This window comes from Aptenodytes forsteri, unplaced genomic scaffold (assembly GCF_000699145.1).
Source record: "Aptenodytes forsteri isolate BGI_AS27 unplaced genomic scaffold, ASM69914v1 Scaffold155, whole genome shotgun sequence".
In the NCBI taxonomy this organism is placed as follows: Eukaryota; Metazoa; Chordata; class Aves; order Sphenisciformes; family Spheniscidae; genus Aptenodytes; species Aptenodytes forsteri.
The window spans coordinates 1,700,906-1,713,348 of NW_008794446.1; the positions used below are offsets into that span (position 1 = coordinate 1,700,906).

Consider the following 12,443-nt stretch of genomic DNA (forward strand, 5'->3'; position numbering starts at 1 on the left):
AATGCTAATTTTTTCTTCACTTTGTTGCCATTTAGTATGGCAACTGACAATTACATGCTGGATTCAGTATCATGATTCCTAGGCTCAGTTCAGGCAGAACCTTGTCCTCTGCATTTTGAATCTAACTCTATCATCTTCTCCAGGTACTGAAATACTAATGCTTGCATTTCCCAGCAGTGGATATGCACTAACAAATATAATTTACCTTACAACACTTCCATGATCCATTATAAACTTAAGAGGACATAAGCATCCAGTTTCTGTGAAAAGCAAAATTCTTTCTGGATTTGTTGCATTCTTTGGCTTTGTATAAACATAAATAAGGAAAACAATTCTCAGATTAAATAGCTGAATAAGAATTTGCAGAAAAGAGTATGTATTGCATCCTGTGACATGCAACTGTTTATAATGTTATGCTGTCTAATCTAGCTGTCTTTTGAGAAAGCTCAGTTACACATAAGTAAAAAAAAAAAAAAAAAACCTTGGCAAAAAAGAAGAAACATTTATAAAAGCTTATAGCAGGGAGGATTCATGCCTAAGGCATTTCATCACGTTTCAGACTAATTGTAGACATCGAGTTCTTTGTGAGAAACAGTACAAAACTTAACTGAAGAGGATAAGGATTCCTCCTCTCAAGTATTCTGTGTTTCCGAGGAAACAGATTTCCTCTCTTATTGCAGACAGGATATATAGCACCTTTGGATAGTTTCTTCTACTTTTTTGAAATGTCAGGAAATACAAAAACAAAACAAAAATCTCTCCCTTACAATACAGTTCCTTGAATTGCTGCTTAAGATTAGTGAACGATATAGGGACATCAGGATTACCTTTCGTGCAAAGTGGGAGATTCAGTATGGATTCTTCTATTGTTGATAAAGGCAGCAAGAGTTCAGCATAAAAAATTTCAAGTACACCTAGAAGCATATGAACTCTTTATTCCTCATGAGTCACCATGATCTGCTGCTAACAAAGTGCAGTTCAAGTTTTTTTTGAGGCACTCTGGAGACTCTGGCTTGAATCCTGCGGCCTTGGAATCAAACCTCTGAGCTGTCGCTGGTGTAATTATATGGTAGCATCATTGGTTCATTGCTGCCCGACTCCTTTGTGGCTTCCTTCTTCTCAGAATTTCGTTTCCATTTTAGCAGCAAAATGATGATTGCAATTAAGCAGATGGCAAGGAAAATGGCAGCAGCTCCACCAATGATTGTGACTACGCTGACCCCTGCACTTTGGTTATTCAGTTCCCTGGGGAGAACGCCATTGACCGCAACCTCCCTTTGAGGAACCTGTTTCTTGCTGGTGCGATCTAGTGCTATGTGCTGTATGTTTGTTCCTCGGTTGTTTTCTACTCCAATGTCTTTTGCAAGTTCTGGGTCCTGCTCAACTCCCCTCTTCTGACGTATCTGTGTGGATGCTGCTGGGCTCCCACCACTAAAGAACGAGTGATACTGGTGCTCCACGCTTCTTTTGCCGATTCCGCGGTTAGCATTCTCTTTTGAACGTACAGTGTAGATTGTATGGACATACCACTCCCTACCCAAAGACACCTAGAAAGACACAATTTTTTGTATTTAAACACACACACACACACACAATCTGGACAGCACTATACACAGAGGAAATCAATCACTGTTCAGAATCAATTGCCTGGACAAGTACTTTCAAAATCATGCACAGATAATCCCCCACTATGTGCCAATGTGCACCAGAGGAGTCATGTTTTCTGCCAAAATTTTAAGAGGGGGTAGTCTCCATTCCTCTCCATGGCCAGACTCTATGGCTATCAGGTGCAGATGAAGAAGCATAGCCTTGGCATTTTTTTGGTACTGTTAGTACCAATGGCCATACAAAGAACCTCGGCTGTAGACAGGCCGCAGAAGAGGACCTTCCAGGCCCAACCTGCGAGCTGACTAGGCCCTGGCTGTGGCTCTATTTCCATCTTAACATAAGAAAACAGCTTTTTACTGTGAGAATGGTTGAACATTGGAACAGGGAGGCTGTGGAGTCTTCATCCTTGGAGATATTCAAAATCCAGCTGGACACGGTCCTGGGCAACCTGCTTTAGGTGATCCTGCTTTGAGCAGGGCGTTGGAACAGACAATCTCCAGAGGTCCCCGACAACCTCATCCCTTCTGTGATTGCGTGATTCCCTGCAGTCTGCATGAGATGATGCTATCTTCCTTGAATTTGTCTTGTCTTTTCTGGATACATAACAAATTTGGCCTCCACAAGGTCCAGTAGGATTGTCTGAATACTATCTTAAAGCTACTGGCTGATAATTTCAGTGGTTGCAGCCAAGTTCTGTTATTGTGAGAAATAACACATTTTCTATTTTACTCTTGTTTTTCTGAGTCTTTCTCAGGATATGCTGTTGTTTTTTCATATTCTTATTCTTTTGACAGAATGACAGCACCAAAATTCACTGCATCATTGGAAATGGATTCTTCATATAAAAGAAGAGATTTCATTTTCATGGGGGCAGATTATGAAACCCTTTTTATACTGGCAGGCTGTTCTCTTAAATATTCCATTGCTTACAATGGGACCTTTAATACTGAAGTGGGCAGGAGTAGGATTAAAGCCTCCTCAATATTTTTTCTACTAATTTATACACTTGAGTTTTGCATGTAGTTTTGCAAATACTAAACAGATAAATAATGGAGAGAAAACTCCTGGCTGGGTTATATAGATCAAAGGGATGAATGCACACAGCTGAAGGATTATATTTAATTAAGAAGTAGTTGTACCCTTTAGTTGTCAATTTCTAGGCTTTCCAGTGCTTAGATGTTTCACAATGTGCGAGTTTGCAAGGAAAGAATTGCACAGAAAATGCTGAGTATCAACTAGATTTGCATGAAGTTCGCTATAAATGCTTATGATTCTTTTATTTTTTGTCTTTGACAAGTGAGATGGGAAGCAATAAAACAATGCTGTGTAACAAGAAACTTATCAAGTTCTTAGAAGAAATGCATAAGTATAATTTGTATGATTTCTGCTTAGACTGTGAAATTAAGCAAGAGAAAAGCATAGGATCCCCACAGAAATCTTTTAATAAGTGCTCCAAATTTTATATCTAGATATTTTTAAGCATTTATAATCCTGTTTGACTGTCACTGGAATCAGAATAAATCTGTCTGTTAGCTTCAATATGACTTACTGTTAACACCACTTCTTGTGCAAGTGTTTCCTTCTTGGTTCAGTACTCTTGCTAATAAGCTACAGAAATCATACCTGAAATAGAGGAGTTGAGTCTACTTTAAATCCATCAGAGCCTGGCTGTTTAACTAATGGAATTGCTTCAGGATCGTCTATTGCAAGTTTTGCATTAAATAGCACATTTCCAAAGCTTGTGGCTTGCGTCTCCGGCTGAGCTTTGTCCTACATGGTCATGGAGGGGAAAAAAAAAGTTTGTAAAACACAGATTCATTTCTTCCAGGAAAAACAGTTCTAATATTTATACGTAATGTATAAATTGTGTAATTTACACATGCTATTTTATGCAATCTAGTGTAATATCAAGAGAAAAGACATGAGAAGCTTGTGGTTACATCTGAGTTGTACTAACTTCTATTTAATCTCTTGCCTGAAGACTTTTTTGTTGAAATACCAGGGGGAAACACTAGAGAACAACCATAGCTACATTTCTAAAATAAAAAAGATACATAAATGTGGTCTGAAATAAAAGTAAGAAGTCTATTTTCCAGTTTAAAGAAGCTACCTTTCATTTCTATTAACAGACATTAATATAAATTAGTTTAGATAATTAGATAATCATCTTACTTAATGTTAACTCTCTAAAAGTTGGGCATCAGCTCTGTAGTCATCTAGGCTTACTCTATAATTATTTTCAGAAGGGAAACCATCTCGGATATTCTAAGCCAACTTTAGAGGTATCTCTCTTTCCCTATTGACTACAGAGGCAACCTGAATGACTAACTTTACATTATACACTAAATTTTGGATGGCTAAAGATGAAACAAATTCCAATCCTTAACTTGCATGTCTCCTAAGACTCCCTCTATGGTCAATGGATATAGACAATGCAGAGAAAAAGCCTATCTTGGGATTCTAACTTAGGTCAAACTCTAAATGATGAGAGTCCCCAGAAAGATTAAGAATAGAACCAGGAGGGAGAAAGGTAAGATACTCTCATCAGTTCATGTTAGCCTGGAGCTTGAGTCAAAAATTTGGTGCTGTAGAGAACATTTTAAAGAACAGTTGGTTTTGGATAAAAAAGAAGTTAGAAAAAAAAATTATATATGTGCATCCTCCCAGAATTAGAACACTTACCACAATCTTAAACCTGTACAGAAGGGATGGAGAATCAGCAAGGCACCCATATTCAGTGTTGGATGGATTATATTTGGGTACATATCCATCAGCTCCTGTGCATAGGAAAACCTTCTCGATGCTACAGTAGAAGGAATCACCCAAATTCTGCACTGGATCCACCATCACCCGACCATATATGATATCACCTGTAAACAGTGCACACAGTTCACATCCTATTACACTGGAACATTTAGCACAGTACTGAGGCCAAGTTAGTAAGCCTAGTCAAGAAGCTTAGTGCAGTGTAATGTGACTATATCCAAAGACACCCTGCTACCCAATTTCCTCTGTAGGTGGTTGTCAAGGGCTGTGATCAGAGTGCACACTCTTCATGCACTCTGGGCCACATAATAGCAGTAGGAGGCCACTGGAGAACCAGTTCAGGGGCTGCTTTAATTCTGGGCTATACTGGGCTCTTCGTTCAAAATGTGACTTAAAGAAATATTATGTACTCCTCTGCACCAGACCAGGGTGTAGGTTTTGGCCTCCTGACTTTGTCGAAGAGATTTTTTTTTATGTCAGTAGAATCCTGTTCAGGCTGCATAAGAGTTTACTTATGCTTGGTCAGACTGGCATACTGTACAAGTGAAATGAACATTATGAAAAGCCACAGAGACATTTTCTGAGACTTGGCTCCCTACTGTGTAATTGCATTTCAGCTGTCTGATAATGTTTAAGATAAGACATGCTTGCCAGGCCTGTACAAACAACCTGGGCCATTGCTACCCAGGCAAAAAAAGTATACTGTGTGCAGTGGTCAGATACATAGGACAGAAAGTAGTTAGGAAGGTTGAGAATCTGGAGAAGGAAAGGAGAAATGTTGCATTGCTTTTACAACAATTTGGAGCAACTGTAGACTTTGAGAGAGACCAGGCACCTGCTGTTCAAGAAACTGTGCAAATACAACACAAAAGACAGTTGTGTATTCAAGATGCTGGCACTCTAATAGACAAAAGAGGCACATGAGGAAAGCAGAGGAATGAAGTGACTGCTTAGGTTCACTGACAGATGTATCAATTGAATCCATCTTCCCACCCCCAGCCTACTCAGTGGAGGATGGCGGGAAGGGAGAAAACCTTGATGCTGTGCAAGCACTGTTCAGTAGTAGCCAAAACATTGGCATGTTATCAACACTGTTTTAGCCACAGATGCAAAGCATGGCACCATGCTATTAAGAAAGTTAACTCCATCCCAGCCACACCCAGTACACTCACCCATAACAAGACGACTATGTAATATATTCACTTATCAACCAGGAATGTTCTTAATATCAGCCAATGTTTATAAAGTGCTCAGCTTATGAGAAATGGCACCAGTGCTGTAACCCTCAGACATAAGTTTCAGTGCAGATTGGCCAACAGCTCTGATGTAAACTGCCAGGTAGGAAAGGCAAATGCAAAAGAACACAAGCAGCAAGCCCAAACCCTTACTCCTATCTTCTTCTGACTGAAACAGGATCCTGATAGTGTGGAACACAGATTAAATGTGCATGACCTGTGCACAATTATACCTTCGGAGAAAGCAACATCACTTTCTTGCCCAAAGCCCATTGAGCCATCAGATAGCCACAGAGTCTTTTTGGAGAGGAGGAACATCTGGGTGTTCAAGCTGAACTCAGCAGCCACTGGGTCACTGACCTAAAACACAACAGCATAAGGCTCTTCAACAAGTATTCTTTAATGACTCTTAAAACACAGCATGATCTTTTCCCAGTGTACATTATTTATCAGCTCCGCACATCTACATGCGATAATACTGTTTAACCAAAAAGATTTCTTTGTACTAGACATATACTGCTATATATTTTACATGCATACAACCTTTGGGTTATCTGCTTCTGTGATATTTGACAGGATTCTAGGTTACTTTCTTCCCACCACATTTTTCCAAATCCCAGCCAAGGAGGTGCTCAAGGCAACATGTGTGTGGGGGTAACATGAGGAAAATATTTCCCTCAATAACTTGTCTCCCTCTGACTCATCACAGCCTGTTTTCTCTATCCCATTTTCATTCTTACACCCAAGTCCCACCTCTGCTTCTGATCCTCTGCCAATTATTTGAAAGTACACATTGCTGAGGATTTATTTGCAAGTATCAGTTCTTCTGATGTGCTGCAGGATATCAGATCATACATGTGAAAATGCACCAAACCATTTGAACATCTTTTTATACTAATATTTATCTTTATATATTTGATGCAGTTATCTATGGTTCTTCCTTGATTACATTACAAGAATAAAATAAACCAATACTATCAGCAGCAGGTTCTCATTGGGCTATATAACATAAGTTAGAAGGCAAACTATACAGGGACATGACGTAACAAAAGGGAAAGAATATAGTGAACAGAAGAATTGGGGCAGAGCCCAAATTTCAAAAAGATGCAGTGTACCTGAGGAAACAAACAATGTGGAAGACGCACACATTCAAAAAAAAAAAAAAAGAACAAGAGGCCACTAAACAAATAAAAAAATTCTAACATATATAAGTATACTTATGTATATATATGTGTGTGGAAAGGAAGGAAGGAAAACAGAAAAGAAAACATGCTTGCTGGCTCATGGACAAAGGGCTGATGGAATGAGATATAACAGTATCAACAGAAACTACTGCTGCAAGTTATACAGCTGACACTTCTTCAAATCCCTCTTTCACGATAGAGTCTCAAAACTATCAAAGCAACAGGATTTGGCAAGAAGAATGTATAGCTGAAATATTTTTATAAACCCACTGCTACTCTTCAGAAAGAGGAACCCTACCCCCATAGCCTTTTCACAGAAATAATAATTAAAAAAATCATTTCCATCTCTTGGAATGCTTCCTTCTAAATGCCTGGGATTCAGGCTATTGGATTGCAGTCCCACAGCTTCAAATACCTGACTGGCACAACTGGTTTCCAGCTGTGGTTCTGAAAGAGAATCAAGCATGGCCTCATCAAGCTCTTCCTGGGCAGAGTAAATGTTCACCGAATAGGAAACAAGAAGTGTGTATTCAGCTAAAGGCACTGGACTTCAGCCACACAGTTTACAACAATGGTAAGAGCAATGGCCTGGGAAAATACTATGCATATAGCTATGAATGCATCTCTTAGGCATCTTATTTTAAGTTACTATTTTTATTTCAGTTTTACATGCAAGTCTCAGTGCTGCTAGTGGCTGATACATAGCTGTTATTTATGACAGTAGTTTAAATGTAATTATTTTCACGTGCATTTGAGGCATTTTAAACAAGAGTTCTTAAAAAAATAATCTGTGAGGGTCTGCTGGGTGAGAAGACTACTGTCAATTTATTCTGCCTATTTGCCATGCCCATCAACTCTGCAGATGGATGATTTGGGGACAATGCAGACCACTCATGGTAGACATCCCCACCTCCGTGGGACCAAAGCCCATGAGATGCTTGGTACCTCAAGAAGCAGAGAGCTCTTGAGATTGGTCCATCCCAGGTCAGCAAGTATCCTGATTATGGAGTGTTTCTGTCAGGAAATAGTCATGCACATTTAAAGAGAGGAGATGCTGAAAGGACTGGGATAAAGCAGAGCTTGGAGGTTGAATGCTGTTCATGTTCAGGAAATTCCAGACTGAGACAGTGGTAATACAATCCTCATTAGTGTTCCAGGCTACCTGCTTCCCTCTTCAAGGGCCACAGAGAAAGGAAAAAGGAGATGGGCCATGTTAAAGAAGGAAATGTTGAACCAAAATCTCCAGAGGGGAGACACCAAATATATTGTCTTCTTGATGTTTGATTCTTAAAATGGTCCCTCACTTATGAACAGTGAAAACAATTGTGAAGGAAATTAGAACAAAAAGTTTCCAAGAAAATGAAAAGCCTCATATTAAAAAGCCCAAGAAGATAATTCAGTACAGCAGCTGGAGCACTAGACTAAGAATTGGGAAAAACAACTCCTCTCCTGCCCCATCATTTCAGCATTAGACTTCACAGTCAAAGTAATTTTGGTCCAGTTGTGACACCTGCACTCACTGACTTCATAGAATCATAGAATGGTTTGGGTTGCAGGGCAGCTTTAAAGATCATCTAGCCCAATCTCCTGCCATGGGCAGGGACATCTTCCACTACATCAGGCTGCTCAAAGCCCCATCCAACTTAACCTTGAACACTTCCAGGGAGGGGGCATCCACAACTTCTCTGGGTAACCTCTTCCAGTGTATCACCACTCTCGTAAAAAATTTATTCCTTATGTCCAATCTAAATCTACACTCTATCAGTTGCCCCTTGTCCTGTCACTACAGCCCTTGGTAAAAAGCCTGTCTTTCTTATAAGCCCCCTTTATATATTGGGAGGCTGCAATAAGGCCGCAATAAGGCTCATTCTCTTCTTCAGGCTGAACAACCCCAACTCTCTCAGCCTTTCTTCATAGGAGAGGTGTTCCAGCCCTCTGAACATTTTGTGGCCCTCCTCTGGACCCACTCTAACAGGTCCATGTCTTTCTTGCACTGGGGACCCCAGCACTGGATGCAGTGGGCCTGTGCAAGGTATCAGGTGTTTCCTAGTCTAAGGACCAGTGTCACAGTCTGACCTTTCATGCTCACGTCTCTGTCTTTTGTTTCTTATTTCTAAAACAATGGATACCAATGCTTATTCTTCAGTTTTGAATTACTAGAAAATCTTAGAGGGAAAGTGCTGCTTACTGCCTACTGAATTTGTGCTACTGTACTGCTGCTAATTGCTGCTTTTTTGGGACCTGCTTTAAGTCCACATAGTCGTTCAATATGTGATCAAAGGGAACAATATCATGGGCCACAGAATTTCCTGAATTCCTTTTACTATAAGCATCTCAAGAAAAAGAGCTGGTCTTGGTTTGAAAATTGCTGGTGATGGGGGCTAACTGGCCACAGTCCTTGGTGATTATGACACTGTTGCAATTTTGCACCTCATCCCTATTTTGAATTGATGTACCCGAAACTTCCACATACTGTGTTATTAAAGCTTTATCTGATATAATGACCCCTATAGTATCCATTTATTTATTCCAAGGCAGTTTTTATTCTTAGTCATAGTTCTTAGTTCTTAGTCATAGGCTTCTTCCAGGTAAGAGTTAGGTCTCTCCCTAGCCTACTTTGCCCATTTTGCAATGATTTTTGCAGCTCTTTTGAATTTTCTTTGAATTATGAACATCTTCTTGTTTATACTAGGACCAGACACAAGCTGTGGTTTAGCATTGCTGTGAATTGCTGTAGAGTTCCTAGAAGCAGATTAGAAATGCCAGACAAAAGCTGAAGTGCTGAACTAGTATAAATCCCCCTCCATTCAAACTTTTTCAAAATGTTTTGCTGGTTAACTCTGAAGGGGCAGGTTTCATGTCAGATCATGTATCATCTCTCTGCTTCTCCAGGACTTAATGCCATATCAGGAATCATCTCTTCTCCCATAGTTGGCATAATGCCAAATGAAAGCATAAAGACTGCATACATTCCTTTGTGTACTCTGGCTGATTCAACAGAAAAGTGATTGTGTATCCCTGACTGATCCGGATCAGATTTATACTGTGAGATGATTTAATAGCATACATCTATACTATTAATGAGCATGAAACCACAGCCACACTGTTCCGGTATCAGTTGTATTGGCTCCAAATAACAGAAATGATATTAACTTCCTCCTTACACATCCCAAGGTCACGCTAGCCTTTTTGATAACACTGGGAACTGGCAGTTTATGTTCTGTAGCTGTCCAACATGACCCCCAGATTTTTTTCAGTCAATGCTTTCTACAGCAGAGTCCATTTCTCCATATTCTGTTCCCAGCTACAGAGCTTTACAGCTGGGCTTTATGAAAGGTATGCTGTTTGCCTGTTCCCACGTTACCATATGATCCATATTGCTGTGGGTGGGATTTGTCTCACTCACTTTCATGAGTCTTAAAGCTAAGCATTTTACCAGTGTTGGCTATCTACACTTCCTCTATAGCCAGTGAAGGAAGTCCTGCCTTAGGACTGAATGAATCTTCCTCTGGGGGTCCAACTTTTAATACCAGACACCTAGCCACTGGATGCAGTGGGCCTGTGCAAGGTATCAGGTGTTTCCTAGTCTAAGGACCAGTGTCACGGTCTGACCTTTCATGCTCACGTCTCTGTCTTTTGTTTCTTATTTCTAAAACAATGGATACCAATGCTTATTCAGTTTTGCAGAATTACTAGAAAATCTTAGAGGGAAAGTGCTAGATACTGCCTACTGAATTTGTGCTACTGTACTGCTGCTAATTGCTGCTTTTTTGGGACCTGCTTTAAGTCCACATAGTCGTTCAATATGTGATCAAAGGGAACAATATCATGGGCCACAGAATTTCCTGAATTCCTTTTACTATAAGCATCTCAAGAAAAAGAGCTGGTCTTGGTTTGAAAATTGCTGGTGATGGGGGCTAACTGGCCACAGTCCTTGGTGATTATGACACTGTTGCAATTTTGCACCTCATCCCTATTTTGAATTGATGTACCCGAAACTTCCACATACTGTGTTATTAAAGCTTTATCTGATATAATGACCCCTATAGTATCCATTTATTTATTCCAAGGCAGTTTTTATTCTTAGTCATAGTTCTTAGTTCTTAGTCATAGGCTTCTTCCAGGTAAGAGTTAGGTCTCTCCCTAGCCTACTTTGCCCATTTTGCAATGATTTTTGCAGCTCTTTTGAATTTTCTTTGAATTATGAACATCTTCTTGTTTATACTAGGACCAGACACAAGCTGTGGTTTAGCATTGCTGTGAATTGCTGTAGAGTTCCTAGAAGCAGATTAGAAATGCCAGACAAAAGCTGAAGTGCTGAACTAGTATAAATCCCCCTCCATTCAAACTTTTTCAAAATGTTTTGCTGGTTAACTCTGAAGGGGCAGGTTTCATGTCAGATCATGTATCATCTCTCTGCTTCTCCAGGACTTAATGCCATATCAGGAATCATCTCTTCTCCCATAGTTGGCATAATGCCAAATGAAAGCATAAAGACTGCATACATTCCTTTGTGTACTCTGGCTGATTCAACAGAAAAGTGATTGTGTATCCCTGACTGATCCGGATCAGATTTATACTGTGAGATGATTTAATAGCATACATCTATACTATTAATGAGCATGAAACCACAGCCACACTGTTCCGGTATCAGTTGTATTGGCTCCAAATAACAGAAATGATATTAACTTCCTCCTTACACATCCCAAGGTCACGCTAGCCTTTTTGATAACACTGGGAACTGGCAGTTTATGTTCTGTAGCTGTCCAACATGACCCCCAGATTTTTTTCAGTCAATGCTTTCTACAGCAGAGTCCATTTCTCCATATTCTGTTCCCAGCTACAGAGCTTTACAGCTGGGCTTTATGAAAGGTATGCTGTTTGCCTGTTCCCACGTTACCATATGATCCATATTGCTGTGGGTGGGATTTGTCTCACTCACTTTCATGAGTCTTAAAGCTAAGCATTTTACCAGTGTTGGCTATCTACACTTCCTCTATAGCCAGTGAAGGAAGTCCTGCCTTAGGACTGAATGAATCTTCCTCTGGGGGTCCAACTTTTAATACCAGACACCTAGCTCTGATCTTTGTGTCAGATGAAAAACTTCTGATAATAGTTTTATATTTTCCTAATTATCTGATAAAATTATTTCATACCAAAGCCAACAGACAAGTAAAGAATTCCCAAAGGTTAGTTCATATCACAGTAACTATCCCCCAAACCAATGCCAATGAGTTTCCTATTGGCTATCAAAGATTGGCCACGCATTGAGGACAAGAAAACATTTGTACTCCTACATTAGCCTTTCCCAGTTGGGTAAAACTGGTTAAATAGCAGGAGAGGAGTATGTGCTGTCCCACCAATTTAGGAATTGGTTTGTTTATAAGCAAGTAAATTCAGTTTCTAGCACTATCATTACAAGACCAACAAAGGCAATTTAGGAATCAAACTAAAAAGGAAACATGATGATGGTATCATTGGGGTGGTACCTGCTGGAATCGGATATCCAGATCAAACGTGATCGGCTCTCTAGGATTGCAGATCACTGGTAGGCTGTACTCCTGATGTGGAGCAGTGGTACAAGCTATCAGCTTCACGGTGTATGTTCCAGAATAGTCTCGAACCTGAAGAGAGAGAGAGCGAGCTGTTC

The 12,443-nt window shown here is 40.0% G+C and overlaps 1 protein-coding gene across 1 annotated transcript in view; it reads right to left on the reverse strand.

Moving 5' to 3' along the window:
- Positions 1-1,034: 1,034 nt before the first annotated feature.
- The window catches only part of FREM2 (FRAS1 related extracellular matrix protein 2), a gene marked incomplete at its 5' end in the record, with an annotated part of 140,994 nt that continues 129,585 nt past the window's right edge, over positions 1,035-12,443 (reverse strand). Inside the window, 5 exons of the mRNA XM_019474842.1 lie at positions 1,035-1,547; positions 3,232-3,378; positions 4,291-4,478; positions 5,843-5,969; positions 12,283-12,417. Of these exons, the coding sequence (XP_019330387.1) occupies positions 1,035-1,547; positions 3,232-3,378; positions 4,291-4,478; positions 5,843-5,969; positions 12,283-12,417 (1,110 nt within the window). The remainder of the gene's footprint in view (positions 1,548-3,231; positions 3,379-4,290; positions 4,479-5,842; positions 5,970-12,282; positions 12,418-12,443) is intronic.